At 42.4% G+C, this 24855-nt stretch overlaps 6 protein-coding genes across 7 annotated transcripts; 2 read left to right on the plus strand and 4 right to left on the minus strand.

Moving 5' to 3' along the window:
* Window positions 1–10: 10 nt before the first annotated feature.
* LOC108005707 (uncharacterized) lies at window positions 11–2312 on the minus strand. Its single transcript, XM_017069034.4, has 4 exons — window positions 1916–2312; window positions 1077–1590; window positions 537–854; window positions 11–272 (listed from the first exon to the last, which is right to left on the minus strand). The coding sequence occupies exons 1-4, from the start codon at window positions 2241–2243 to the stop codon at window positions 20–22; spliced, it is 1413 nt and encodes a 470-aa protein (XP_016924523.4). The 5' UTR covers window positions 2244–2312; the 3' UTR covers window positions 11–19.
* Window positions 2313–2980: 668 nt separating this feature from the next.
* On the minus strand, window positions 2981–5487 carry LOC108005708 (uncharacterized). The gene is made up of 4 exons (XM_017069036.4): window positions 5363–5487; window positions 3832–4715; window positions 3333–3521; window positions 2981–3270 (listed from the first exon to the last, which is right to left on the minus strand). The coding sequence occupies exons 1-4, from the start codon at window positions 5363–5365 to the stop codon at window positions 3000–3002; spliced, it is 1347 nt and encodes a 448-aa protein (XP_016924525.4). The 5' UTR covers window positions 5366–5487; the 3' UTR covers window positions 2981–2999.
* Window positions 5488–7016: 1529 nt separating this feature from the next.
* LOC108005705 (HDC15381) lies at window positions 7017–7961 on the plus strand. Its single transcript, XM_017069032.4, has 4 exons — window positions 7017–7248; window positions 7308–7546; window positions 7601–7711; window positions 7820–7961. The coding sequence occupies exons 1-4, from the start codon at window positions 7084–7086 to the stop codon at window positions 7959–7961; spliced, it is 657 nt and encodes a 218-aa protein (XP_016924521.4). The 5' UTR covers window positions 7017–7083.
* A 6651-nt stretch (window positions 7962–14612) lies between these two features.
* On the minus strand, window positions 14613–16672 carry LOC108012171 (uncharacterized). Its single transcript, XM_065866770.2, is given in 6 exon segments — window positions 14613–14818; window positions 14884–15208; window positions 15326–15375; window positions 15642–15758; window positions 16019–16194; window positions 16260–16672. Coding segments are annotated over 6 exon segments (1068 nt in total). The 5' UTR covers window positions 16539–16672; the 3' UTR covers window positions 14613–14697.
* Window positions 16673–17776: 1104 nt separating this feature from the next.
* On the minus strand, window positions 17777–22446 carry LOC108005704 (uncharacterized). 2 transcript variants are annotated; one of them, XM_036817307.3, is made up of 6 exons: window positions 21879–22439; window positions 21406–21617; window positions 18556–18742; window positions 18278–18489; window positions 18042–18152; window positions 17777–17977 (listed from the first exon to the last, which is right to left on the minus strand). In XM_036817307.3, exons 1-6 carry the CDS (start codon window positions 22224–22226, stop codon window positions 17800–17802), a joined length of 1248 nt encoding a protein of 415 aa, XP_036673202.3. In that variant the 5' UTR covers window positions 22227–22439; the 3' UTR covers window positions 17777–17799. The 2 variants fall into 2 exon arrangements, with proteins under 2 accessions (XP_036673202.3, XP_065722646.2); XM_065866574.2 differs by lacking the exons at window positions 18278–18489; window positions 18556–18742 and having other exon boundaries at window positions 21879–22446.
* A 47-nt stretch (window positions 22447–22493) lies between these two features.
* Window positions 22494–24360, plus strand: LOC108005703 (uncharacterized). The gene is made up of 3 exons (XM_017069030.4): window positions 22494–22688; window positions 22861–23399; window positions 23754–24360. The coding sequence occupies exons 1-3, from the start codon at window positions 22494–22496 to the stop codon at window positions 24019–24021; spliced, it is 1002 nt and encodes a 333-aa protein (XP_016924519.4). The 3' UTR covers window positions 24022–24360.
* Window positions 24361–24855: the final 495 nt, after the last annotated feature.

The following is a 24855-nucleotide window of genomic DNA, read 5'->3' on the forward strand; positions in this document are numbered from 1 at the left end:
AAACTTGGGGAATGGTTGCTTATTGTATGAACTGGGCCTGCCACATGGACTGTTTGCATCCCGGGTAGAGGGCGGCACAGTCCTGCTTGGAGGCGTGGGCCTTGTCGTAGTGGGTGTCGCGATAGGCAACCGGTTCGTTGTCCATGGCTTCCGGAATGGTAAACACTGCTCGCATCAGTTCGCCCACAAAGGTGCCGGGCTCCTCCTCCCCCGATTTCTGACCAGTCTCGCAGAGGGTTCGCAGTACGCAGTGGTGGCCATGGTGACCTCGTCTGTGGAAAGGGGAAATAGGATACCTAATTATCGAGATGAATACTCTTTAAAGAAAATCCTCAAGGATTATAATCGTTAATCATCACTGATTATCTTCAGTTAGCATTCCAAAAACTAATGGATGATCCAAAGCGTAACTTTAAGAAATAACTTGAAACTCTAAAATATGCAAAACATATGCGGATTAGACTGCATTACTTATGTATATAAGCCTGCTTAAAATCAAAGAGATGAAACCCCACTTCTCTTGAAGTCCGACTCACTTATCCAGATACTTCTCCACTCGCTCATACAACGCCTGTCGGCTCCTGCGATGGTGCTTGATCTGGAGCTGCTCCAGGCGACTCAACTTGTCCTCGTGCTCGGTGGCCACTCCACTGCGTCGCTGACGTTGATGCGGATTGGCTGCATCCGGAATGCTGCGCTTTCCAAACACCGGATATATGCGATGATGGCGAGGTGCCGGTCTCCGAGTGGGTCGACTAGTTGTGCTGGTTGTGGTTGTCCTGCTGTCCTGTCGACGATTCGCCGCCGGTGGCGCAGCCTGCTGAGTTTTGTACCCATAGTAGCGATTTTTGAGTCTGTATAATAGGTAGACATTTTTATTTAAATTAAAATATTACTTTAGAAAAAAAGAAAACTTTACGAGTATAGTTTCCAGTAGATACTTAAAGGTATGTTAATGCTAGGGAATATTATTACATTATTACTGATTCAAAATCTTAGAATGAAATATTTTCATCTTGATATTCTTAGTCAACAAAAATTGTATTTTTCTCTTCAAGGAAATATTTTTTGTTTACCTTGAGTTGAGTGCCCAGTAGGGATAGCGCGAGTTCTGGGCGGGAGTGTAGGGCCGCGCCCACTTGGAAAACGGATTGCTGGAGCTGACCCCGGGTCGTGTGTAGTAGTAGTGGTTGTCCTTCCTCCTGCCCCCCTTTGGGCGGTGGTAATAGCTGTCGGCGTATTGATGCGACGGATGCATCGGGGTGCGGAAAACGGGCGAGGAGCTGTAGTAGGAGTTGCCGCCACTCGAGGAGCCGCCGTAACTCGACAAGTTGATGTAGTTGGGCTTGTAGTCCGGAGGCTTGCTCGTGGTGGTCGTGGAGGAGGACGAGTCCGAGGCGTCATCCACATAGGTTATGTTCGACACGGTGTCGTTGCGACTGATGTCTATGGTGCCGTCCTCCAACTTGGTGAGCAGGTCGTCCAGCTCCTCGCTGGGGGGCTTGCTGGGCAGCTCCCAGGCCAGAGCCACCGTAATGCCCAGAATCAAGTAGTTCGTATGGTCCACCACTCCCACAATTTCGTCGTACACTAAACGGATGGGGAAAAGCTAATTGAGGCATGTGATTTGCATGGTTTGAGGCAGTGGCGTAGTCAGGGGTCATTTAAAGGGGTAAGATAATATACATTAATCTTGCAAAAGTAAATAGTGTGCATCTTACAAAAACCCCTGTTAATGGGGTTAGATATTCCAATTGTTTTTAAATTTTAGGATTTAGATCCCCAATCCATTTGGCTTTTTTTAAATTTGTAATTATTAGCATCCCGCATGAGTTTCAAGTACGTAGTTCCCCACTTAAACCCCCCTAGGGTTCCTTAAAGCTACGCCACTGTCCTGTGACTGAGGGGAACTTACCCATCTGAAAGGAGCTGCCCTCCGGAAATACCAAATAGCGTCGTTTCCGGGACAACAGCTCCTGCGACTGGTTGCTCTGGACGGATGAGGAGGCCGACTCATTCAGCCGCATCTCGATGAGCTGCTCCAGGCTGCTGTCTGCATTGTTTATGCCCAGTGATGGGCTGCCGGTTGCCAACTGGATGGATTCCCCGGCCTTCAGTGCGTCGGCCAAGTTGGCCAGAAGCAGAACTAAAGTCAGGACTTTCAGGCAGCAATTACCTATGGGGGAATTTTCCACTTTATAGCTGATAGAGCTGATGGAGCTTCTCTTTTTCCGCGTCGACATTTTACTTGCAACTTGCGGTCCAAGCGTTGGCCATACGGCAACTGTCGGCCAAGTATCGCGATGTTGGCCCAAACAGAAAGAAGAGAAGCGTTCTGCAACTTGGCCGTTAATTGTAAGTGGGGCCCTCCGCTTTCCCCCCCACAGAAAGTTTCCAGTTTGAGTTTGAGCTCCGTTCGTTAAATTTCTTTCGCTCTCCTTTTGTCTTTCATTAGTTTTCACACTTTTCGTCTTTTGTGTTTTGGCAAGTAGTTTGTCTTGTAGAGCGTCTTTTGCCTTTGCCTCGTGAGCTCATTGGTCTATTTAAAGGTTCAAATTACTTTTTCACGCTCCCAACTTGTTCTCCCTTCTTTTGGTTTATTCGTTCCCATCTCGAAAGTAGCACACTTCCATCTACCATCTACCATCATCCTCCGATTCCGATTCCGATAGTGTTGGGGAGTTCAAGTTGAAGTAATGTGATCACTAGTCTCAGTTTTTCCGGGGATAAACTTAAATGCTCGAGGAATGCTTTTAGCTGTGAAAGCGAAGAAACTTCCAAATGACTTTTGCACAATCTTTCTCTCTCAATATCCGACTAGCTTGTTGGGTTAGTTGTCAATGGAAAGAGCTATTAGGGTTACTTTCAAAGGGAAGTAAGATTCAAAATACATTTTCCTTTAGTAACGAGTAATATACAAATCCTTTAAGTTTCCAAACAAATGTTAATAAAATCCAATAATATTTAATTTCTTCATATTTATTGTTCCCGTTTGCTATTTATTCCAGCCAGAATGTGTGATTGCAATCAGCGTAGAGTTGTCGACAGTCGCCCCGTTGTCGATGGGCCTCCAGATAATGAGGGGAAATCATTAGCTCCAGTTCCCCTGGCACCGCCACGTCATCGCTTCTGGGCAGTTGGAAGATGGCCGAGAGTAGTTCCATTATAAAGCTTTGTGGTTGGGCTAAATTGGTTCCTTGAAGCATCTGCTGCCTTTGGGCGGATTCGCAGAGAGCTCGCTGCACACAGGAGGTGCCATTCATTCGTCGCCTAGGGGATTCGGGATTTATTGTACCACTGAGGAAAATGATTTGTTTGGGTCCTAAACTTACGACTTGTAAAGGCGTTCGATTTTGCCAAAGAGCAGCTGCCTGGAGCTTAGATGCTGTTGCAGGTGGAGTCGCTCGAAGTGGGGATCCTGCTCCAGACTTCGTCGCCTCCTGCGCCTTGCAAAAACTGGGTATATATGATGTTTAAGCGGTGCTCGTAGCACTTGTCGGGGTCGCTGGGAGTAACCAGAGCTGTGGGAATAGTTAAAAAAATTGTAATTAGTTTTAAGGAAAATGTACTAAATTTTAAGATTATAAATAAATGGCTATAGATCTTTTTCGGACTTCTCTTGTATTTTTTTATAAATAATTTAAATTTTAACTTAACAAAAATGTTAAGCAATAATAATAAAAAATATTTTATAAGAATTTTCTTAAGAGGTATTTATTTTTGGAAAATTTGGGAATCATTACAATTTAATTTTATCTGAAATTTCTCAATTTTGTTATGGAAAAATGTATAAATTCAGAGGTTTAGGTACTATATCTAAAGTTCACTTACTCCCACTTCGAAGGACCCCACTTGATCTGCTTCTCCTGCCAGTTCTGCTGAACCCGCTGCCCGTTCCGCGTCCACCAGTTGTCCACTCCCGCTCCTGACCCCCTCTGCTGCCACCTACCCAACGACTGTCGCGCATGCCAATTAGCGGGAAATAGCGCCTGGCGCTGCTGTCCATTTGCATTTGCATCCGCATTCGCATTTGCATATGGGTAAGCGGCCGGGATGCGTTGGATATTCGTGTAGTACGAGTGGGAATGGGAGTCCTGCTCATTGGCCGCATATGCCGGTGGATTCGCTGGCGGTGCGTGCACTGCCTGCCAATTACCAGTGGCTGTGGCTCGATTGTCCACATCGAGATTCTGGGAAGGGGTTTGGATTTTGGACTGCGTTTGAGGGTCCAACTCCGGACTCGAGTCGGGGACAGAGACGCTGCCATTCCGGCGGACAGTGCCAATGGTGCCATCGTTGATGCGCGTGAGCACGTTTTCAATCAGCTCGCTGGGCGGCTTACTGGGCAGCTCCCAGGCCACGGAGCAGGTGATGCCCAGGATGGCGTAGTTGGTGTAGTCTACGATGGGTATAATGATGTCGAAGACCAGCTGGAAGGAGGAGCCCTCCGGGAAGAGCAAGTAGCGTTTCTGCCGATGCAGTCGCATCAACGCATCTTTGCCAGATTCCAAAGGGGCAGGAGAAGATGCAGGAGGAGTTGTGGTGACCATTGAGTGGGAGACATTACCACCAGGCGGACCATAATTTTGGATCAGGCAAAGAGGCAGCAGCAATATAAGCAGAGTGCCTGCTCCAGCACATCCAATTACTTTGATTGTTTTCCCCATTTTTCCTTCATGGGAAGCAGCAAGAGTCACTTGGTCAACACTAAAGAGCTAGAAAAGAGTTTTATATAGGCAATATAATATTGGAGATCAGTATAAAAAGGTAAAAACTTAACAAAATATGTTTATTTTTCTATGAAAGGATAAACTACAAATAAATATGAAACCTTTTTTTGTAGCTAACGTATTATTTGGTTTTTTAAGTGAACACATTCCACGTTCTTTATAAATATATTTAAATAAATTTGAAAATAGCTTTTAACCTTTGGATCTATTAAATGTTTATTGATATCGAGGCAACGGCCCATACTTTCGAGTATCACTATCACTAATTTAATTTATTTTTTCAGTCACTCTGCAAAAGTGTTCACCTTTTTGTTCAAGAGTGTAATTGAGCAATCGAACATTCCGATTGCTCCGTGCCTGGGCACTCACACCGAAAAAAAGGCAGCGACGAAATTTGCATAATTTCACTTTAGCTGTGACGCTTCCATTTGCCGGCAATGCCAATCATGCGTTAAATTAATGCAATTTTCGACAACATTCGATGCGCGAGAGATGGTCGTTCTGATGGTCAGATGGTTCGATTTTTCGATGGGTCCGAGTCCAATCGGGCTTTACAATTAAAACACTGTCATTTGGAAAGGCCGACACACTCCGGGCGGAATTGAACGCGAATTTATGAAGCAGATAATTACCATTAGAAGCAAATTGGGTTCTCGATTGGGACCGATTAGGCCTGGTCTCCACTCTTTACTTTACGATATGTTGATGCCATTAGCTGTCCGAAGCGAACTGATGCCCCTCCATCCGGCCATCGATTTCGTTCCATTTCGGAGCGGCAAAGTTTAATTGTACAATTAGCGCCCAATTGAGTGTCGTTAACTCGATTCTGTGTCATTTCAAGTGCTCTTTAAAGGTGCTAAATAGTCCGATGCTTTGCCCCGAACCATTGAGTATTGTAGGTCGTATATCCCAAATCGCCCATACCAATTGCCTGCAGCTGTAATACTAATTTGTCGATTTTTCACTTACGCATCCTATTAATTGCACGGTTATTTCGCTACATTGTCAAAGTGCCCGATAACAGATTGTTTAATTACTATGTTTGGCTAGCGATTGGTGGTTGATTCCTGTCCAAAGTGTCGACAGCTCGCCCGTTAGCAACCGCAATAAATAATCTTTAGCGCGACAGAATCGTAATAAAAAGAGTAGCTTATGTAGAAAGGGTTAATATTGAAAATATTTTAATCACGACGGCTTTCACATGGATTAAGAGCTTTTAAACATTTGGTAATTCTCGGTTTGATCGAGTGCTTTTTAATTTTCAGATTAACCACGTGGTTTTTGTTGCGAACTCAGTTTGAAGAAGACTTAACATAATTTTAAATTTGATTTATTTTGTGAGAAATTTTTTAGCCTTGACAAGAATAAATAGAATAACATATCATTATGATGATTTCTACTTTACGATTACTTTGTATATTTAAGATTGCTAGCTTTTGAGTCCATTATTTGATCAAATGTTCCATAGATTGTTTTCTCAGTTAAATTTCACGAGTATGGCTTGAACTCTCATTGTTTTGGTGGCACCTTTCTGTGGGTAGTTCAATCGGTGTCAGCAATCAATTTACAGCTGGTGGGCAGAACAAAAGGACCGCCAGAAGGTAGGATCTTCTGTTGGGAGCGGCAACCAGAATGGCAGTCAAAGAGCCTGGGGGCTTTCAACAATACCAGGTGGCAACAGAGGATTCGCACTGCTGGGACAGAGGTTGGATATCCGGTGTTAAGTCCTCGCCAGAGGCGATTGGATTCTGGCCTACGCACAATGCCATTTTGGCCACGGAGGATTGGAGGAGTTGGGTGTTAAGGAGGCTCTTCGGATCGGAATCAGGTTCCTTGACTGCTCCCGAAAGCTGCTGAAATTCATTGGAGTGGCCACTGAAAAGCCTCAGTTGCGGTTTTTATTGTTTGATATTGATTTGACATATTCATTTTGCAGCGTAAATATGTGTTTATCATCATTATAAAATATTCATAATGTGGTTGTAGGAAATACTGTGGTATGTCATTGGTTTATTGTGACATGAGTGTTTAAGACATATTCGAATTGTAAACTACATAATTGAAAATGATATGTTAACTGAGCATTGTACAAAATAATGTTCTAAATATTGGGCAATTTTGGTAGCTTAATCATCAATTTCAACAATATTTTCACTTTGTGTTTTAGTAATTTCCCACCTGCTTAAAGATTTTGAAGGATGTCTTCACCTCACTTTTTTTTCCCAGTGCATAGTGGTACTTTTCTGTTAACTTTGCGAATTCTCTGTCTGTCAATTTCTTGGGCAAACTATGAACCGAGTTTCCCATTGCCGCCGCAAGTTGCAAGTTGCACCGGCTGCAAAATTAGTTGACCATGCACTCCAGCGGCAAACAGTTGGACCTGAATCCTTCCGTCGTCCTGCTCCTGTTCGTCCTTGTTGGGAGTGCTGGTGGATATGGGGATGCCACATCAACATCGGCCTTAAGCCTCAGCCGGTCGAAACGCTTGGCCGTTTTCAATGGCTCCGGCACAAACAAGGTTGACCATCGGATATCGATCCAACTTTGGCATTCCGACTCCTAATTGTTCTCCCCCAGATTGTCGTCGGCTTGGCCTTCCCCATCAAACAGGCGGATACACTGCAGTCGGTTTGGGGATTCATCAACTACCAGGCGCAATACGTGCCATCGCCTGTTCCAATTTACTGGTGGAGTTTCTGGAACACCTCGACATTCGTGACCACGGCCAGGGAGTGGCGAAAGCATGTCCAGAGTAGGGTTTTCCAGGACGAGACTCGAATTTGGCTGTACGATGTCGTGGAAACGGGCCTGGAGCGGTGAGTAGTTGGGCTCATCTGTCATCGCCTTTCCCTGAGGTATTCTCATTACAGGTTCGGAGATCGGAATGCAGGCGCCTGTCTGCTGAAAAGTATCTGTGAGATATCTCAACGCCCCTTTATGCATGGCAGTATTTTTGGGGAAATACTCAATGCAGTGTTGGTGTAAGTTTAACTATTAATTTTGCTTATTAAGTGCTTAAAAATTTAATGGTTCATTTCCTACCTTTTCTGGGTTTAATGGTAATTTTCGTATCTCTTACGCTTTCACAGACCATCTTTGGACAATGTTCCTGAAAAGTATCTGGTTGCTAGGAATGCCGGGAAAGCTGGTGCCAATTGTTGGAAAACTTATAGTGATTGCAGCAAGAAGATCTGGAACAAACTTATTCGAATGGCAAAGATAAAAATCTAACTTAATGACCCAAAAGTAGCCTTAGAATATATCTACTAATTATTTTTTTAATTTAATATTTTTAAAGAACTGTAAGGTTTAATCGCCTTTGCCCTTGACTGCAAGAAAAAGTTAAGCAACATCAATTTAAATTAATTTTTGAAAATTTTTTGTGTGCCCTCTTGACTTTTTAGTCTTTTCGATTCTAGCTGCTGGTATTTTTATTGTCTCGCTTTTTTATTTTTGTGGCTGGTGCTCGTGTGAGATTTTTACTAATTTCCAACCAAGTTGAACTGTAAACAATGTCAGCAGAGAAACCAAATGAAAACAAATGCAGCTAGCAAAACACCAAGGGGCATGGGCGGGGACTTCTAGGGGATAAGGGGGTTACAGGGGGTACAGGGGGTCCTCGTACTAACGAACAGCAGTCGTCGTGGTAGTCGTCGCAGCAGTGGCAAAAATTTTGCAGCATGCAAAACATTTGTCAAATGTAAATTAGCAAAAGAAGTGCGGGGGAAAGGTTCTAGCATTGCTGCTGCGGTTTTTTCTTTTACCAGTGGCGTCGACTGAGGGGGAGGGGGGGGGGGGGTGCAAGAGGGGCACAGGAAGTAGGCGGCTAAGGGGGCGGTGTTGAACGGGTGTTTGCCTGGTACAAATCGCATAAAATCACACTTAATGCCCGCAGGCAACATGCAGCATGTAAAAAGTGCAGCGAGGCGTGAATGTCGCTGGCACACAAACTTCTGCATGTGTACAGGACACACACTTATGTGGACATGCACTTCAAATATTTATCATTAGCATATTAATTTTCAATTAAAGGTTATTTAGGAAAAGTTGTATAGACTTTAAAGGTATTGATAGTGTGACCGTCCTCTTCAAAATGTATGCTAGGCAATCCGTGTCTGAAGAATTCGCGTTGTATTTTATTTTCTTTTATATTCTAACATATGATAAGATAGAAACAGCGACTTCTGGAGATTATCTAAAGATCATTATTATGCTATATTGAGATAAGTTTCAGTCATGTTGGTTAGTACATTAAATTCTTCCAAATTATACAAAATTCCCCGATTTTTCCCAGTGCACCCACGCACATTCACATGCTCAAGCAGTGGTGCAATGTTGCAGCTGAACGCAAATGCGGAAGCATTAACATGGTCACACCCTCCTTCCCCCGTTGCATCTTCCTATTTGCGTCTATTGTTCGCAATTATCATGGAACGCAAAAGGCAATGCTTAATTTTTGTTATCCGAAACTTTTACTTTGCCCCCCCGCTGCACTCACGCCCCCGCCGAAAATGAAATAATGATAAAAAAATATGCAAAAGTACAAGTCAAACTTTAATAAGCGCCATTTCTGCTCTCCGTGTCGTTTGGGTCCTCCTTTGGTTTTTCGGTCCACACGGCGTATGAGCAATTTGCATTTGTTTGCGCCACGTCCTTTGCCTCCCCCTTGGGGAAAGCCAAACAAAGTTCTAGGCGATGCTCTCAAGTGAATTTTATCGCACCCAGATACCAAACAAAACAAGTTTGCATTTGTATGCGAGGTAGAGCCTTAAGCAAATTCAAGTTATAATTAAATTTTCGAAATGCAAAGGGACAGGATGACATTTGGAAAAGTGCCCCAAAGAAAGGCATGGCCTTGGAATTTAAAGGGAAATATAAGAACGAACTAGATATGCTCGACCAAAGCTAAACGTTTTCTTCTTCAATAAAGTTCCAAAATCAAAGATCTTCAAGATATTTCCGTTCTAAATCATGATCTATTGCTTAGCAGCTCTCGTTTCAAGTCACTGACTCTGAAATTATTTCACACCTGGGTGTCAAGTCCAATGAACTTCTGGATCTACAGCAATCCTAACGGAAACCCTATTTCGTCATGGGATTGCTACAATTTCTGTAGAAAATATGGGACAGTTGGCAAAAGTAATTAACACCTAGGGTTTATCACTCAAAAGAAATTAGCAAAATGTGCGCTACACCTTTTATTTATTTTGTTTTTTCCGAAAACTTTTCGAGCTGTCGTCTGGCATTTCGTTGTAGCTGGGTTTTTCAGTATTTTAATTATGTCAAATTTACCCAGCTTTACGCTGGTGTTTCGCCTGCTCTTTTTCTGTAATTTCCGCTGCTGTTTCTGTTGTTAGCTGGCAAATGTCAGCAGCCAATTAGGAAGAGTGAGCCAAAGGATGTGCCGCTGCGTCTTCGTCATTGCGAGTCAGTCAATGTCACTCTGCCGCTGTCCACCGTCGCAGTTGCCCCACTCAAAGTCCCAAACTCCCCAGCCAGCCGTTGGATAGAAGGGGTATTTTGGGGGGGGGATTTTGGATGCCAATGCCACTCCAGCGTCTGTCCTCAATCCCTCTTTACCTCTTTCCCGCCCCCCGGATCGCCTTACTTGGCCTTGTCATCATTTGCATAAGAAATTTATCTCAATGAGTAGCTAATTGGGAAATTGTGACATGCCCGCTCCTCCACCTTCTCAGGACCTCCGTCCCAGTTCCCCTAAGTCAACAAAAGGGCTGCGCAAATCCATGGCACGTTAGTTTTATTGCACTAATCCTTGAACTAATTTGGGGAGACGGGGACGAGAGCCTCGAGACCGAATCGCTGATGTCGAGAGTCTTAGGATTTTAAAATTAAGTCTAGGCATATTGGTTTTTATAATGCCAGGCAAGTGACTAGAGCCCAGACTATCTCAAATGTTCGGTATTTATAGGATTAATGTAAGAAGTAACAGAATACTTATGTAAATATTAGATTTTTTCACGTAGTTTTTAATATAGTTGCCCTAAATTTCTTTAAAATGCGGCAGCATTACATTACATTTAAATGAAATTAAAAATTTAGATTACCGAGACCAAATCGCTGTTGCCGAAAGTTGTGTGATTTTAAAATGAAGCCTATGCATATTAGCTTTTATAATGCTAACCATACGAATAGAACCCAGCTTAGCAGAAACATTAAAGATGTTTGAACGTAATAAAAACATTTTTAAAATAAGTTTTTGTTTAAAAAGGGGTTCTAATTTAGTAAGTGCTTTTAGATTACAATACACATAAATTATCTAAAGAACTCTAGGATAAGAGGTAGGCCAGATCATTAAAGAGGTGTCCGATTAATAAAATTCCATATGACATTTTTAGAATTTGCTTGTATTTCCATGTATCACTATTTTTAAAGAATTTTTAAAATTATATCGTAGCCCAAGGGTTAAAGTTAAGGCACTATTTGCCTGCGCTGCATTGTCTAAAGTGCGGCAATCAGCGTTTGACTAACTAATTGCGTATACGCCATGCTCTCTGCCATATCATAGACGGTTTAATTTAGACACACAGCGACTGAGATGGGCACACACAAACGTAGACGCAAACGCACACACGCGATCCTGGCCACAAACTGAATTGGCTAACTGAGCTCATTAGCAGCCGCTGTCAGGGTCTATATTCCCTATCTCTAATCCCCCAACCCAGCCCTCAGGCAATTTTGAAGCCTATCGCCCATCGACTATCGCCCCATCCAATTACATATTCGATAATGTGAGGCAAACCAAATGAAATTAATTGCACATTTTAATTGACAACGCATCAAATCAATTTGCATGCCAGTCACTCCACCTCAGTCCGATTAATGAATGAATGAGTGTGGAATACAGATGAATGGAACTGCAAACCAGGATGGGGTTTTGCACCCGAACAGCGAGCAGCGAGCCCTTTTCGCATGCATAATGAGCCGGAGGCAGATGCGCATTTCGTAGGTCCTTGACGGCCAATAAATTACCCGAGGTGTGCGCTAATCTCGTCTATATTGTTGGGGGCCAATCAGGCATACCATCACCATCACTCGGGACATCGGGAAATAGGGGCGGAGGCCAAATAACTTACCACACCTGTCTGTACATATTAATTTTAGATGGCGAATGCCTGTTAAACTGTAAATTGCCTCTTTTCCTAAGTAATTAAAATGGCTTTCATGCCAACAGATCTGCCAGCTGGTAGATAAAATATTTATTTGCGATTAGTATTATTTTGTGTTTTTGGCACAACACTAAAATGCTTTTATCTTTTCAGCCATTTATTGACGTTTATTCATTTTATTCATTTGGCAAGAGGTCAACAATTGTGTAAAAATGAATAAATAATTTCCAGATTAAGAAGAATCAAATAAAATTTGGAAGTGCCAACTATAAATTTGTATTGAAAGCAATACATATTTTTAATTTTATTTATGGGCTCAATTGTGTGCGTTCAAATTGGAATAGAAATAAAATGAATCTGAATCTTTGCAGCCCAATAAGGTTACAATTTATGGTTTGCATTTGTGGTCTTTTATAAATCTACTATGCGTGTAACTAAAATCTGTCGGTAATCCATTTTAATTATCTTAATAAACGCTTTTTACACTTGTCGCTAGCGTATTTTACTGTTCTACCTTCACCTCATTAATTGTCACTTGCCATGGGAATGCCTGCACATTTCCAGGGTATTTTAAAATTAATTGTAATTGCGAAAATACACTTCACGCAAACTGGTAAAAATTGCGAAAGAAAAAGAGAAAAATGCAATCATCACCAAATGAGAAAATTAAACTGCAACCACCAGCAACAACAAAATGTCATTTAAGTTTGTGTTGTCAGCAAATGTAACAAGTGAAATGTGCAACATATATTCAAGGGTAAGGAACTGAAAGTTCCCTATACAGGAAATATTATTCTATAAATATATTTATTCATTTTATGGAGAAAACTATTACAATCATTTGGTAAGTTATTTACTACTAGATTTTTTAATGATTGTGTTGCATAAGAAATACAAAAGTTCATAGTATCCATTAAAATATAAGGAAACTTAAAAAAATATATATTAAAATTGTTCTGTTTCATAATATATATAACCTTATTTTTGTCGAATAGAGTACATCCAATTTAACTCCTTCAAAAGGACGCAAGTCAAGGTAAAGTGCAATGTAAGGCGTTGGGTGCGTGTGCATAAAGTAAGGTCATTTCATGTGGGTGGGGGGTGGAGTTGACCTCTTAATGCAGCAATTCAACGCACGCCAGGATAATTAATACTTGATTAAGGCTGAGACGCGAACTTGTGGCTGCGTGTGCATTTAACTGTGTATTCTTCTTTACTTTTATTTTTATTTTTCGAATACCTACACATAAGTGGCACAAAGTTGTGGCCCAATAAACGCTTCAAGTTTTGCGGTCAATGTCCAAGTGGGGAGCCATCCTCCAGCTCCTAGTCTCCCATATTTTCTGCATCCTTGTGGCAAACTAGAGGGACTTGAGAGTTCCCTCGACTGCAGTTTAATGTCCTTGTACGCGAGCATGTTATTTATGCTTTTCAACTTAATTAAAGTTAATTTTTAATGTCGCCGCGGTGGGCGACAGGTTTTCCTCTGGGGGGGCGTTGTGGGCGTGACAAGTGCATCAAAGGCTGCCGCAAACATTTTAACACCACTCGGCATTTTCGTGCTGGTGACATTAAACAGCTGGAACACTCTTGTCATCCAGCGAGGTCAACAATGGCCACCGAGTCCTTGCTATTACTTCGTCCTGGCCCGCCTGGTATTCTTTTTGGCCTTTTTTCCCTGCCGCCGCTGCTCACTTTCAGCTGTTTAATAAAAATGCCAATTAAATGCACGTTGCTGATTGCCACACGCACAATCAGCGGCTGGCGGAAAAACAGAAACACTCGTCCAAAACCTGCAAATGGCACACAAGTTAATTATAAATTACAAATGGCAACAACAGCGAATAAATATCATCAGCAGCCACAAACACTTACTGCGAGCTTTCCGGAAAAAACAAAATCAGCAACATCTAGAAGATGGCGACGATTTGTTACCCAACTTTCGGAATTAACTTAATTGTTTTTTTGAAGAACTATCAAAGGAAATCAACTAAATCATCTATTATTTTGGTGTTATTACAAATTTATATCATAAGAATTATGTAGATTTTATTGCTTAAGCTTTAGTTAATATACATTTTTAACAGGACACTTAAGCTTTGCATTTTTTGGACACAAATCAGATGTGTTTTTTATTAAATCGAGGGTATTATATACTACAAAGCGAATGAAACCCAAATCTCTTTTGCTGAATTGAAGTTTTTAATTTGTATTAAAATAGTGGTGAATTAACTGTTGTATTAAGTGTCATTGAGCCACAGGACGAACCTTAAAATGCCCCTGGGCAAACTACAATCCCTTTGAAGTGCTTTTGTTACTATCAGTAATATTATTTTAGGCAATCAGTCCTACAGGCTTGTGTACATATTTGTATTTTGATGTCCAATTCAATCTTGGTTTCGTTTGTTTTGCATAGCTAGGAATAACAAAACAGTGATGCCATGTTTTGATTTTCGGGACGGTTACTATTCGGGGAAGTTGGAATAAATTTAACAATTGGTATAATTTCATTTACATTTATTACTCTCCACTATTTCACCCCGAAAAATGTGGTATGTTGCTTTAATAAAAAATATATAATGGTCAGAGCCTCCCCAGCGATACTCATTTGACCAAAAAAACGTAGCTTGGAAACTCGTCATAGAAATTGTGACATTTTCCGGAAAACCTCTTTCTTAGAAACACCCAAAAAGATTATGGGAATTAATAGTTTCGGGAGTCACCGAGATAGAGTGTATTTGAGATGCCTATGTTATAAATTCGCTGACCATATTTATACACTTTTATTTGGCTGGTTTGTCGTATATTTTAAAGGCAGTATAAACACATTGTACTCATTATTAAACATCGTCCGTATATGGTGATATGCTGTCGAAACTCAAGGGACAATGGCTGTGCATGATTTGTTCGCAGTTCTCCTCCCGCAGATGCGGCATATGCCGCTTGTCGTGCTCATCGAGGCTGCAATTAAATAATGTATAAGCGCGGGATAATTAATATTCACTTTGCATTAAGTAAACACTTACGTAAATACGTATTTCAATAGCTTAAACAGAAATCCCTGACCATGATCGCCGGCCAGGGCGGTGCAATAGGCCTTGAGAACACAGGCCCGCCCATCCAGGCCACTTCTATCTATAAGTTCGTGGAGCAACTCATAGGTATCCCTGCGAAAGGGTCGGTTCTCGTGTTTGACCAAGATGGGGGTATTGGCTCGAAAGCCATAGCCATGGGCCCATATAGTCGGCGATGAGATCACATTGTTTTTGGCATTAACGCGGAACTTAAAAGTGGAACAAATAGTAAGCTATGCTATGAGGAACTATGGGTAGTTCAGATTTTTAAAGGAGCCTCAACCGCCAAAATATGCTTAGCAAATGTTCGTAGACGGAAATATTAATGCTTTAAAATGATTAAAACTATAAAGGATTAGGCTATAGTTTTTTAGTTGAGGCTCCCATTTGGTACCCACAAATATTCGAGTGGTCTCTATAATATCCAGATATCTCTTGACTCGACTGTAAACCATTGTGGAATTTAGATCTTGGCCTGCCACCAGGGTCAGGAAGGTGAGAATAACGCCCAACCGAACCGTAACCATTGTAACCGATGTAAGAACTCAACTAACAGAATAGAAATCTATAGAACTTTCATACAGAGTATAATAGTTCTTTCGACGCAAATAAACTGGTTTGGTTTTGTTTTAAGACTTATTAGAACAATGCTAATTAATGACAAACCTTGCTCTACTTAAGCTGGGAAAAGGAGTATGTGGTCTACTCACCTGAATATCAATTTGAGAATTTTGAAGAGCATTCCGCTCTTTTGTTTTGGGCTATCCACATCGTTCAGGGCGGTGCAGAATGATTTCAACATGCAAGCTCGGCCATCAAAGCCATGTCTATAGGGATAAAAAAATATTCAAAGATATTAAAAATATGATAGATGGCAAGAAGATATGATAAATATAGGTACACTTTTTTCAAATTTAAATGGGTATAAGATGTTATGATTAAAACTGATTATGGTGATATGAAGTGTGCATATTTTTTTAAGGACCTAATATTGTCTTTTGAATATGGTAGCCATTATTTAGATCAGTTTATTTTACAGAACCTTTAAGAATATTATCCTTTCTTAGTGGCAAGAAAGAAAACGTACCCATCCAGAGCGGTTTCCAGTTTAGAGAAGAGGTCCCTTTTAAACAGGCGAAAGAAGACGGCATTGTCTTTCTTCTGCTCTTCGATGGACGGGAAGGGATAGTTGGCTCGGAAGCCATAGCCGTAGGCCCACAGCGTGTTGATGGTCCAGAGATTGTTCTTGCCATTGGTTCGCCACTGCAGGTAGAGGGAATCGAAGTGCCCGTGATTGGGGGCCAATTAAAACTGGGTGCCATACGCACCGACATACGTGATCCCTTGCTGAATTGGAGATAACGCTTGCCCCGCCGCAGAATCCTTGTGGCGTTGTTGGATGCGGAATCGTTGTCGGAACTGGGACTATAGTCGGCTGTCGATGGGGGACTGGGGATGGGGCTGTCGAAATGTTTGGACAGGGTGCTGAGCCCCTCGAAATTGTCAACTGGGTGAGGCTGAGTGACGGTTGGATTCGATGACAGAATACTGGGGACCAGCTGGACGAACTGCAGCATCAGCAATGTCGTCGCTGACAGGTGAATCATGTTGCTGAATTTCAAAAATGGTCACTAATTAATACTTTTAACTGCTATGTGCTAGGGATTTTCCACGAAACTTCACGTTCAGTTCTTTACGCTTTTTTCCGGTTTAATTGCCCCGAACTGCGTCCAGTTCCAGGTTCCCTTGGCTACTGATATAAGCTCGGATATATATTTAATCTGGCTGACATAAATACGAGAGCCAAAAAGAGAAGCAAACAAACAAACAAACAATTTGTTGCTACTGCTGGCGTAGCTTATTTATTTATTGCTCTGTGTGGTTCGGTGACATCTCGTGTCTTGGCCATTGCCACCGGCCAGCCCGATCCGTCCTGCTCTGGAATTCTAGTTCTGGACATGACATTTACTTGTTAACACTTTTCTCTCCATCTTTCACTCAGCTTCTGCTGGCACGAAACCCTTGTTGACATCCACAATTTCCCCGTTTACCATTATAAATGGGGCCTGCGGAGCATTCGGATGAGGTGTGAACACCTGGAAGAGTTGAAAGCGGGCTCCAGAGAAGTATTTATTAACAAATAAATATTTATTTGGGTCATTGAAGCCAGTAAGAAGTTAGAATTTATTGGCTAATAATATAAATTTGATATTGAGTTTATCTACGACGTTCTTTCCATCAGTTAAAGCTAATAATTGCTAATAAATAATTGCTAATAAAGTTAAAGTTGGTGAAATCTGATCTTTTCAAAATCCAATTAGGACTGTTGTCTTAAAATTCTGTTCATTGTTTTGACAAATTTCCTTCCAATCTAAACTTATGTTGGCTCATATTTCCAAAAAACCCCAAATGGTTGCTGTTCTTGGCCAACAGTTGCACATATTTCGGCCTGTCACTTCATTTTCATTCATATTCTAAGACAATGCTCTACCATTTTCCCTCTTGATTGATTTCAGTTTTTGAAACATCAACAATGTATTTTTATTTGGCTCCAATTGAGGTCCAATTTACCAGTGGCAGAATGATAATGATAGGGGCAGAAGGTGTCGGGCGACCGACTTTCACATCAGTCAGTGAGCTGAAGTTGGCTCACAGACACCATCAATTCCTTTCGGCTGGAGGAGGATGCCAACTTGCAGCTGGGCAGAAGATATATGAAGTGTCATTTTTTAAACTGGCTCAACAAGTGCCCTTTGGCCCCGTCCTCTCCTTTGCCATATATTTCCTTTTATAGAACGGAGGTGGACAGAGTTGAGAATTTTAAAAAGAATTTTATGCGAAACACTTTTGGTAAGTATTGGAAATTTATTAGGCGTAATAATTTTTTGGTGGGGTTGTGTATTTCCCAAAGGCCAGTTCCAATAACGAGAAGTGGCAGTCGTACTGGGTACAGTCGTCGCTGTGGGCATTCCGATATGCCTGGTCGTAGTGGAAAATATCCGAGTTCTCGTGCAATTCCCGGGTGAAAATTCTCTGTTTCGGCAAGCTGTGGGTAAAGATAGCATTTTATTAAAATGTAGAATTTTTTTTAATGATTATTGGGAGCTCACCTAAATATAGTGCGAAGCATTTCGCCCACCATGCTCATCTTGGTGCGCTGGAAGTACTGACGACTCTCGCAGAGGGTTCTCAAGATACAATCCCGTCCATTGTAGCCCATGCTAGAGAGAATATCAGAACGAAGGTAAGTTATACGAAACTCATATTAAGGAAGAGATCTTAATTTCTAAAAATTCAATTCTCCTTTTAACTTGAGTTCAGTTGTGCTTTGAAAACCCCTGATTACTTATCGACAATGGTCTCCATCCTTTGGTAGATGGCGCTCCTGGACCTTCGTCGCAAGATGGCCGGTCCTACTGGATGAGTGGCAAATCCATGCAGGCTCTGAAGGACCCATGTGGTATTTGGCAGGTCGTAGGCCACTCCCCAGTTGAGGCCGAAACTGTTGTAGCCGTAATACGGATTGCCAATGATGCCCACGGTGAAGCAGACGGCCACCTGATCAAGGACACGTTGACAAAAAGCACTCTATGAAGGAAGAGGATTGGGACTGGGAGGACATACGGAAAGCGAGGAGCCCTCGGGGAAGCTGAGATAGCGCTTCGGACGACTGAGTACTCGCTGCCACCGCCGGTGCAACAGCTGCGAGGATGTGCCCAGAGATTCGGATGCGGATGTGGAACTGAATGGAGTAGAGTCGTCTGCACGTTCCATCATAGTCATCAATGTTGGCGGCGACCATAAATCATGGCTGCTGACATTACCGGGGAAAAACGAGGGAGCAACGTGGGTGGCAGAGGGCGATGCATTTGTCATTGCAATTAAATCGTAAATCAAAAACTTTGCAACAATTAAACGATAATTAAACAATACGGACTGCGCGTAAATCATGGCAGAAAGCAACGTGGCACGTGCCACTCTCGCAGGCAACTACTGTAGTAACTGAAAACGGCAAAGACTGCAAACAGTGGAAGACTCCAAGCTGCCAAGACAATGGGCCAAAGTGCAAATGTGTCAATTGTCCGCTAACGTTTAGAATGCTCTTCAGACACTTGCAGCAGTCACGTTTACAATAAACATGGCACCGGCCCAAAAGCTCGTCGGCCAAGGGAAGGGGAAACCGCCCAGACAGGCGCTGCAACTTAATTGAATTGCCTGTGCCGACACTGTAACTGCACCTTCCTTTCTTCCTTTCCTACCTCCATTTCCGTCACCACTTCCACCTTAACCACCACTCCCATTTCCACCTGCATTTTCACCTGTCGATGTCATGCGAAAGGTCGAATTGCCTTCGTAAAGTCAAAGATGCGATGACAGAGATCGATGGACTGGTCGGCAATGGCGTTCATATTTGCCAACTCGGCTCCATAGTGAAAATACATGGTAATATTAGTTCACACCTCAAGTGATGGGGTTCCGAACGGGCTCTTTAAACAGGTTTTGACTATTTATAGATTTCTGTTCTGAGTTAGCGTTTAGCGAAAACATTTCCAAAGTGGGTTCGGTTTGTAAGATCTAGTTCTGATAGAAAGCAGGTTAAATAAAGAAGAAATAAAGAACATATTCATATACTTCCGTATTATTAACAGATCTGTTGATAAATGAAATTGACATATTTCTTCTCTTATGAAATTAACTATTTAACAAACATTTTCTGCCATACCCCTTGCATTTTTTAAAGTCTGTTAATAATTAGCCTTTGTTAAATAATCTTCACCGCATGGTTTGCGGCATAATGAACTGCCTGATATAATTTCCAGGGGATACTTAACTTTTTAGCCCCCTTCCGGAACCGGCAAAAGTGACAGTGGCGGCTGTCAACTTGAATGCTGTGGCCAGGACGACAGGCGAGCAAACAAACAAACAACTTCATTAACCCCATAGGGCATACAGCGCATACACAAGGACTCCCACTGCCATATACTACTATATGTACAATGTAGATATATGTAGGTATCCCGACATATCGGATGGAGGCAATTGAGGCCAGGGAAGGCGCTTAGCTGGCCCATTAGAGGGAGAAGCGGTCGTAAACCAGAAGAGCCAATGCCAAAAGTCAGGGCCAAAATTGCCGGGCATCAATTGTGGGACGCTAAGCAAAACAGACAATCGAAAAGCGAAACCAATCGAGGGAAAACAATCATGAAACACAAGACGGACAGAGGCAGACACACAAACACAACATAGAAAAGCACAAAACACACCGAATTCCCGACACGTGAAAAGCTAAGGTCAAAGCCAGGGGAAAATCCAAGGCAGATGGCAAAAGGAAAAGCCGCTCGAAGGACAAATATGGTAACTTTTTGACGACCACTTGAAGTTTAGCCGGGGACAGGGAATCGAAAAAGGGCCCAAGTCCTTTGATTACCATGACAACGCCCGTCACTGTATCCTGGGATATCTTCGGATGCGTGTGCGTGTGCGGATCGTTGATAAGACATTTTACAGATTGCAGATAGTTTAACGCCAACCGCCACATAACTCTCCCCAATTACGGCCTAATTTGTTATGCATTTTTCGCATTGGCTCCAAGTTAAAGTTGCCGAACCGCAGACTCCGACTGAGAGACCCGTCCTCTGCGGATATTAAACTATTTCCGAAGCATACAAAAAGCCAATTTAAATGCTAATATAAAATACCAACATTTTATTATTATGCCATGAGCACGCATCCCCGAGTAGGTTGGTAAAGTGGGCGGTGGTGGTGGGTGGTTTGTGGGCGTGGTCGGGTAGGGACAACGACCACTTTGGGTGCGAAGTTTTCTTGGTCGCACTGTGCGTGATAAGCCAAGTGGCTTGGTTGGCTGATTTTGGCAGCGAAAACAGGACGATGAGCTGGGGTATCTGCCACTTGAAGCATGTAAAGTATCTACATATGAGTGGGAGCATACTTCTGCGGGTTGTACAGTGCGATTCGAAAGTAAAGAGCCCCGATGGCAATGATTAAAAGTCATAAATTAGCGCGAATATATGGGAGTAATTTAAGGCCCACTCTAATAAATCATTATTATTGTTTGGAAATGGAACCGAAATAAAGATAGTTATGTATGTGTTTTCAAAGGCGAAGTTTAACAGGACTTGTGTTAAATTTAAAGAAGCAGAATCTTAAGGTACATATTGAGGAACACAAATTTTAAGTAAGACCTACTGTTATGAAATGAACTGTATACATGTTCTAAGTTGGTTCATTATTCATAAAGAAGGAAATCTTAAGGACCAGCTTATCTCTGTTAAAAAATCTCATTTCGGGGGTATACAAAACATTTTAAATATTTCCTGTCCGCTCTTGAGCCTTTCAAATAGTTTAAGCTTATCAAAAAACCTTAGCTAAACTCCCAACTTTGCCCTTGTTTTCACACACAAACAGACTTGAGGTGGTCAAGTGCCTTTGACCCATGACTACCGACCCACTCACCTGTCTATCATTGTCTCCAGGCGGCCATAGAGCTCCCTGCGATGTCTGCGCTTGATTTGCGCCTTGGCCGACTTCTTTGTGGTCCAGCCGTGGGCATTGTGCAGCACCCAGGTGATGTTGGGCAAGTCGTAGGCAACGCCCCAATTGATGCCCAAACTGAGGTACAGCAGGTTGGGATTGCCGATGACACCGGTGGTCAGACAGACAGCGCCCTGGAACCGGGTCAAAAAATATATGTTAAGGAAAGATATCACTGGAAAAGGGATGGTCAAAAAATCATTTCCCCTATAATATTAAGAAGTAATGTTACTTCATAATCTTTCATTTCTGAGAAATAATCGATATGTTTCTAAGACAAGTCTTTAGGATTCCCCAATTATTTAAGCGGTACCATTTATCTCTTATCCAATTTTGTTCTCTGCAGAGGGATAGAACACCATGTTGTCCCATTGTTCGAGGGTTCGTTGACTCACCGAAGCTGATGAACCCTGGGGAAAGGCCACAAAACGCTTGCCTCTCGAGAGTTTCCGCTGCGACGATGGGGCCGCATGTGGTGTCAGTGGGTCGTCCTGATCCAAGTCCCGGTCGGAATCGTCCCGTTTTCCCTGTGCGACGAGTCCTGGCGGAGTCAGCGTGACATTGTTGACTTTGCCGGCTTCGTGACTCGTCGTCGTCGTCGACGTCGCCGGCGAAGCAAATTCATCCCGCAAAATGCTCTGGCATTCGCCCAAGAGCCATGCCGTGAGCAATAGTGTCAGCCAAGTTGCACACATCTTTCCAACTGAATCAATGATTCGGCCCTTGATTTCATCCATATTCATCTCTCATCTTTTTGTCTTAGCCTTCCATCAAAATGGCAACTTGTTAATTGAATTAGAGTCCCGGCCAAGTGACCCGCTTTTAGACTAATGCCTTGGCCAAATAGCTACATACTTGCAATGCGGTCAAGACACGCTCCAACCGGACCAAATTGGAGGGCCACGCGAACGGAATTGGAACTTGGCCACTTCTTGTTCAATCTGGAGTTTACTGTCGATCCGGCTGCTGTCCAGTTCCTCAGTTCTTCGCTGGGCTCCGCTGACTTCGCTATGGAAAACTTAATTTGGCTTAGACTGGTCGTCTTGGCCAGTCTGATGGCCCTGACTTCGGCAGGCAATGGAACGACTGCCCTGAAGTCTAATAAAAACACCGGGAGTAGGGGAGTCACCTACATGCACGAGAAGATTCATTTACTCCATCGCAAGAAGCGCTGGCTCACCTTTGAACTGGGATCTTCACTAACGGTGGGTCTAATCGTAGTGTTCTATTTAAAAGAGCTTAAGTCAGTAAAGCATCAGCTTCTGCATTTCTATGAAGTATTTTTCTGTAGTGTTGTTTTCCACAATCAGCTTCAAAGAAATCGAATTGTTTTTGTATCCATTATGGTTTAAGTAATGAAAATGTTGTTTTTCTTAGGTAACTGCCAACTGCGCCAAGGCAGTTCTAGACACCATACCAAGAGGTCTCGTTTGGTTGGCCGAAATGACAAGTCTTTATGAATTACCCGCTGCCGTTGAAGATTGGATACCACGACGTGTGGGGAAGCCGAAGGTGAAACCTGTACCACCGCCACCGCCTCCTCCTCCTCCTCCTCCTCCACCACCTCCTCCGCCACCATTACCAGCTTCTCCTGGAGATCCAATTAGCGTCCAACAACAGCCCGTGATTGTGCCCCTCAATCCCGCGGATCCCATCCAATCCTTCTACTTTGCCTATCCACAAGGCATTCCATTGAGTCCCACCTTGAGTCGTCGCAAGTCCTATTCCCAGCAGATGCAGATGGGATGTCCAGCTTCTCATTTGGTTAAGGATATGTATGGCACCTACTACTGCCGACCCTCTGCCATGTCACGCAGATTGAGACGCGAATTGGAGAGCCAGGGAAAAAGGATTGTCAACGAGGCACAGAATCCACAGGGAATGCTATTCGATCTGATTTCCATGATGGCCACCATGTAAGTGCACTCAAAGAACTTGGATTCTGATTACGAAAGATTTCAATAAGGTATTTTATATAGGGTAACGCAAGCGTTTTTTATTTTTCTATAAAACTATTGAAAGGGGTTTCCACTTGAATTACATTTAAAACAAAACATAAACACCATAATCAAAACTGACCCTATTCAGCTAAATTTCCCCCCCTTAACTGCTAAAAGAGATTAGGGAAAGCACCCTTGAAAGCAGGTCATTATGTCCATGACTCATTTAAAAACCCCCAAAGGTATAGAGCATTTTAAGGGGACTTTAAGCAATGCAATTTGTGAGGAATATGCACCCTCAACGGTTCGTTTTTCTTTCGCCCCATGCAGGTTTAATTACCAGCCCGACTACTGCATCATGCGGACCCTGTGCGAGGCACGTCATCTGCTGGCTCCGCCGGGCTTAACGCTCTTCCACGATATCTTCCGCATCATGCTGCGCTACGTGCATCCGGAGATAGCCCATAAACCCAAGTATCGGGAGGCCTTCACCGCCGGCCGTTCGCTCCACGATTGCGCCAGTTTGTACGGGCCGCATTGCCGGCAGAGTTTTTTGCTGCTCATCAGGGAACGTTTTCAGGAGAAATACGCACGTTGATTAAATAAAAATAAAAATAAAAATACAATTTAAAAATAAAAAGCTATAATGGAAACAAGGAAAACACGCCAATGAATTTATCGAACTGCAATGGACAGCAAGGCGCCGTGGCTAACTGCTATGACACCCTATATAAAGTTAATGGATAGTGATGTATGTTCAATTTAATTGTAATAAACGGAATCATAAATATGCTGTGCATTTCACAGCGGGCGGTCTTCATTGAAATTTGAGCGATTCCGGCATTTTAAGGTTTTAATTGGTATGCATTTTAAATATTTTAAGTGGATTAATAAAGTTCCAATCAAAATTTAACAGTTGGTAACCATATTACATCTTAGTTGTGTTACCTTGTCAAGGGCAATTTTAATCCATTTAAAAAACGAATTTTTTAAGCTTACCCCTACAAATTCCATATATTTGCTCAGCTTGGCACCTACATTTCACGGGCTTATTCAAGCCTGAAACATTGTTATAAAAAATCAATACTGCCACGCATTAAGCTTTTACAAATTCTGTAATATTTCCACAGTTCAAACAATAAATACAAACGAAAAATGAGTGCATAAATTGATGAGTAAAAAATATATTTTATTGTGGGCCGTACCAAAAAGTTGAATGGAAATTAAGTAAATACTCGTCCATCGACGATTTTTATTGACCTTTTTTGGTCATTTTGTGGTGCCCTTCGTTGAAAAGTGAAGCGCATGTGTGTTTCTTTGTTGCTTTGGGCAGATGGGTAAAAACTACTATTGTTATTATGTATATCACCTCAAAATTAAATACCAAAGTGATGGTGACATAAATGCATTTTCAATTAGAATAGGGTATGGA

The sequence above is a fragment of the Drosophila suzukii genome, chromosome 3 (genome assembly GCF_043229965.1).
Source record: "Drosophila suzukii chromosome 3, CBGP_Dsuzu_IsoJpt1.0, whole genome shotgun sequence".
Lineage (NCBI taxonomy): Eukaryota > Metazoa > Arthropoda > Insecta > Diptera > Drosophilidae > Drosophila > Drosophila suzukii.

Excerpts from the sequence above, each read along its gene's own strand:
- LOC108005705 (XM_017069032.4), top strand. The coding sequence starts at position 7,084 with ATGCACTCCAGCGGCAAACAGTTGGACCTGAATCCTTCCGTCGTCCTG. Across the intron at positions 7,249-7,307 it reads ATGGCTCCGGCACAAACAAG|ATTGTCGTCGGCTTGGCCTT; the intron begins GTTGACCATCGG and ends GTTCTCCCCCAG. Across the intron at positions 7,712-7,819 it reads ATACTCAATGCAGTGTTGGT|ACCATCTTTGGACAATGTTC; the intron begins GTAAGTTTAACT and ends ACGCTTTCACAG.
- LOC108005707 (XM_017069034.4), bottom strand. The coding sequence starts at position 2,243 with ATGTCGACGCGGAAAAAGAGAAGCTCCATCAGCTCTATCAGCTATAAA. Across the intron at positions 1,591-1,915 it reads GGGCAGCTCCTTTCAGATGG|TGTACGACGAAATTGTGGGA; the intron begins GTAAGTTCCCCT and ends CCATCCGTTTAG. Across the intron at positions 855-1,076 it reads TACTGGGCACTCAACTCAAG|ACTCAAAAATCGCTACTATG; the intron begins GTAAACAAAAAA and ends CCTATTATACAG.
- LOC108005703 (XM_017069030.4), top strand. The coding sequence starts at position 22,494 with ATGGAAAACTTAATTTGGCTTAGACTGGTCGTCTTGGCCAGTCTGATG. Across the intron at positions 22,689-22,860 it reads AACTGGGATCTTCACTAACG|GTAACTGCCAACTGCGCCAA; the intron begins GTGGGTCTAATC and ends TGTTTTTCTTAG. Across the intron at positions 23,400-23,753 it reads ATTTCCATGATGGCCACCAT|GTTTAATTACCAGCCCGACT; the intron begins GTAAGTGCACTC and ends CGCCCCATGCAG.
- LOC108005708 (XM_017069036.4), bottom strand. Across the intron at positions 3,522-3,831 it reads TGGGGTCCTTCGAAGTGGGA|CTCTGGTTACTCCCAGCGAC; the intron begins GTAAGTGAACTT and ends CTATTCCCACAG. Across the intron at positions 3,271-3,332 it reads ATCGAACGCCTTTACAAGTC|GCGACGAATGAATGGCACCT; the intron begins GTAAGTTTAGGA and ends CGAATCCCCTAG.
- LOC108005704 (XM_036817307.3), bottom strand. The coding sequence starts at position 22,226 with ATGAATATGGATGAAATCAAGGGCCGAATCATTGATTCAGTTGGAAAG. Across the intron at positions 18,743-21,405 it reads CTGGAGACAATGATAGACAG|CCATGATTTATGGTCGCCGC; the intron begins GTGAGTGGGTCG and ends TAATGTCAGCAG. Across the intron at positions 18,490-18,555 it reads CCGAGGGCTCCTCGCTTTCC|GTGGCCGTCTGCTTCACCGT; the intron begins GTATGTCCTCCC and ends GTCCTTGATCAG.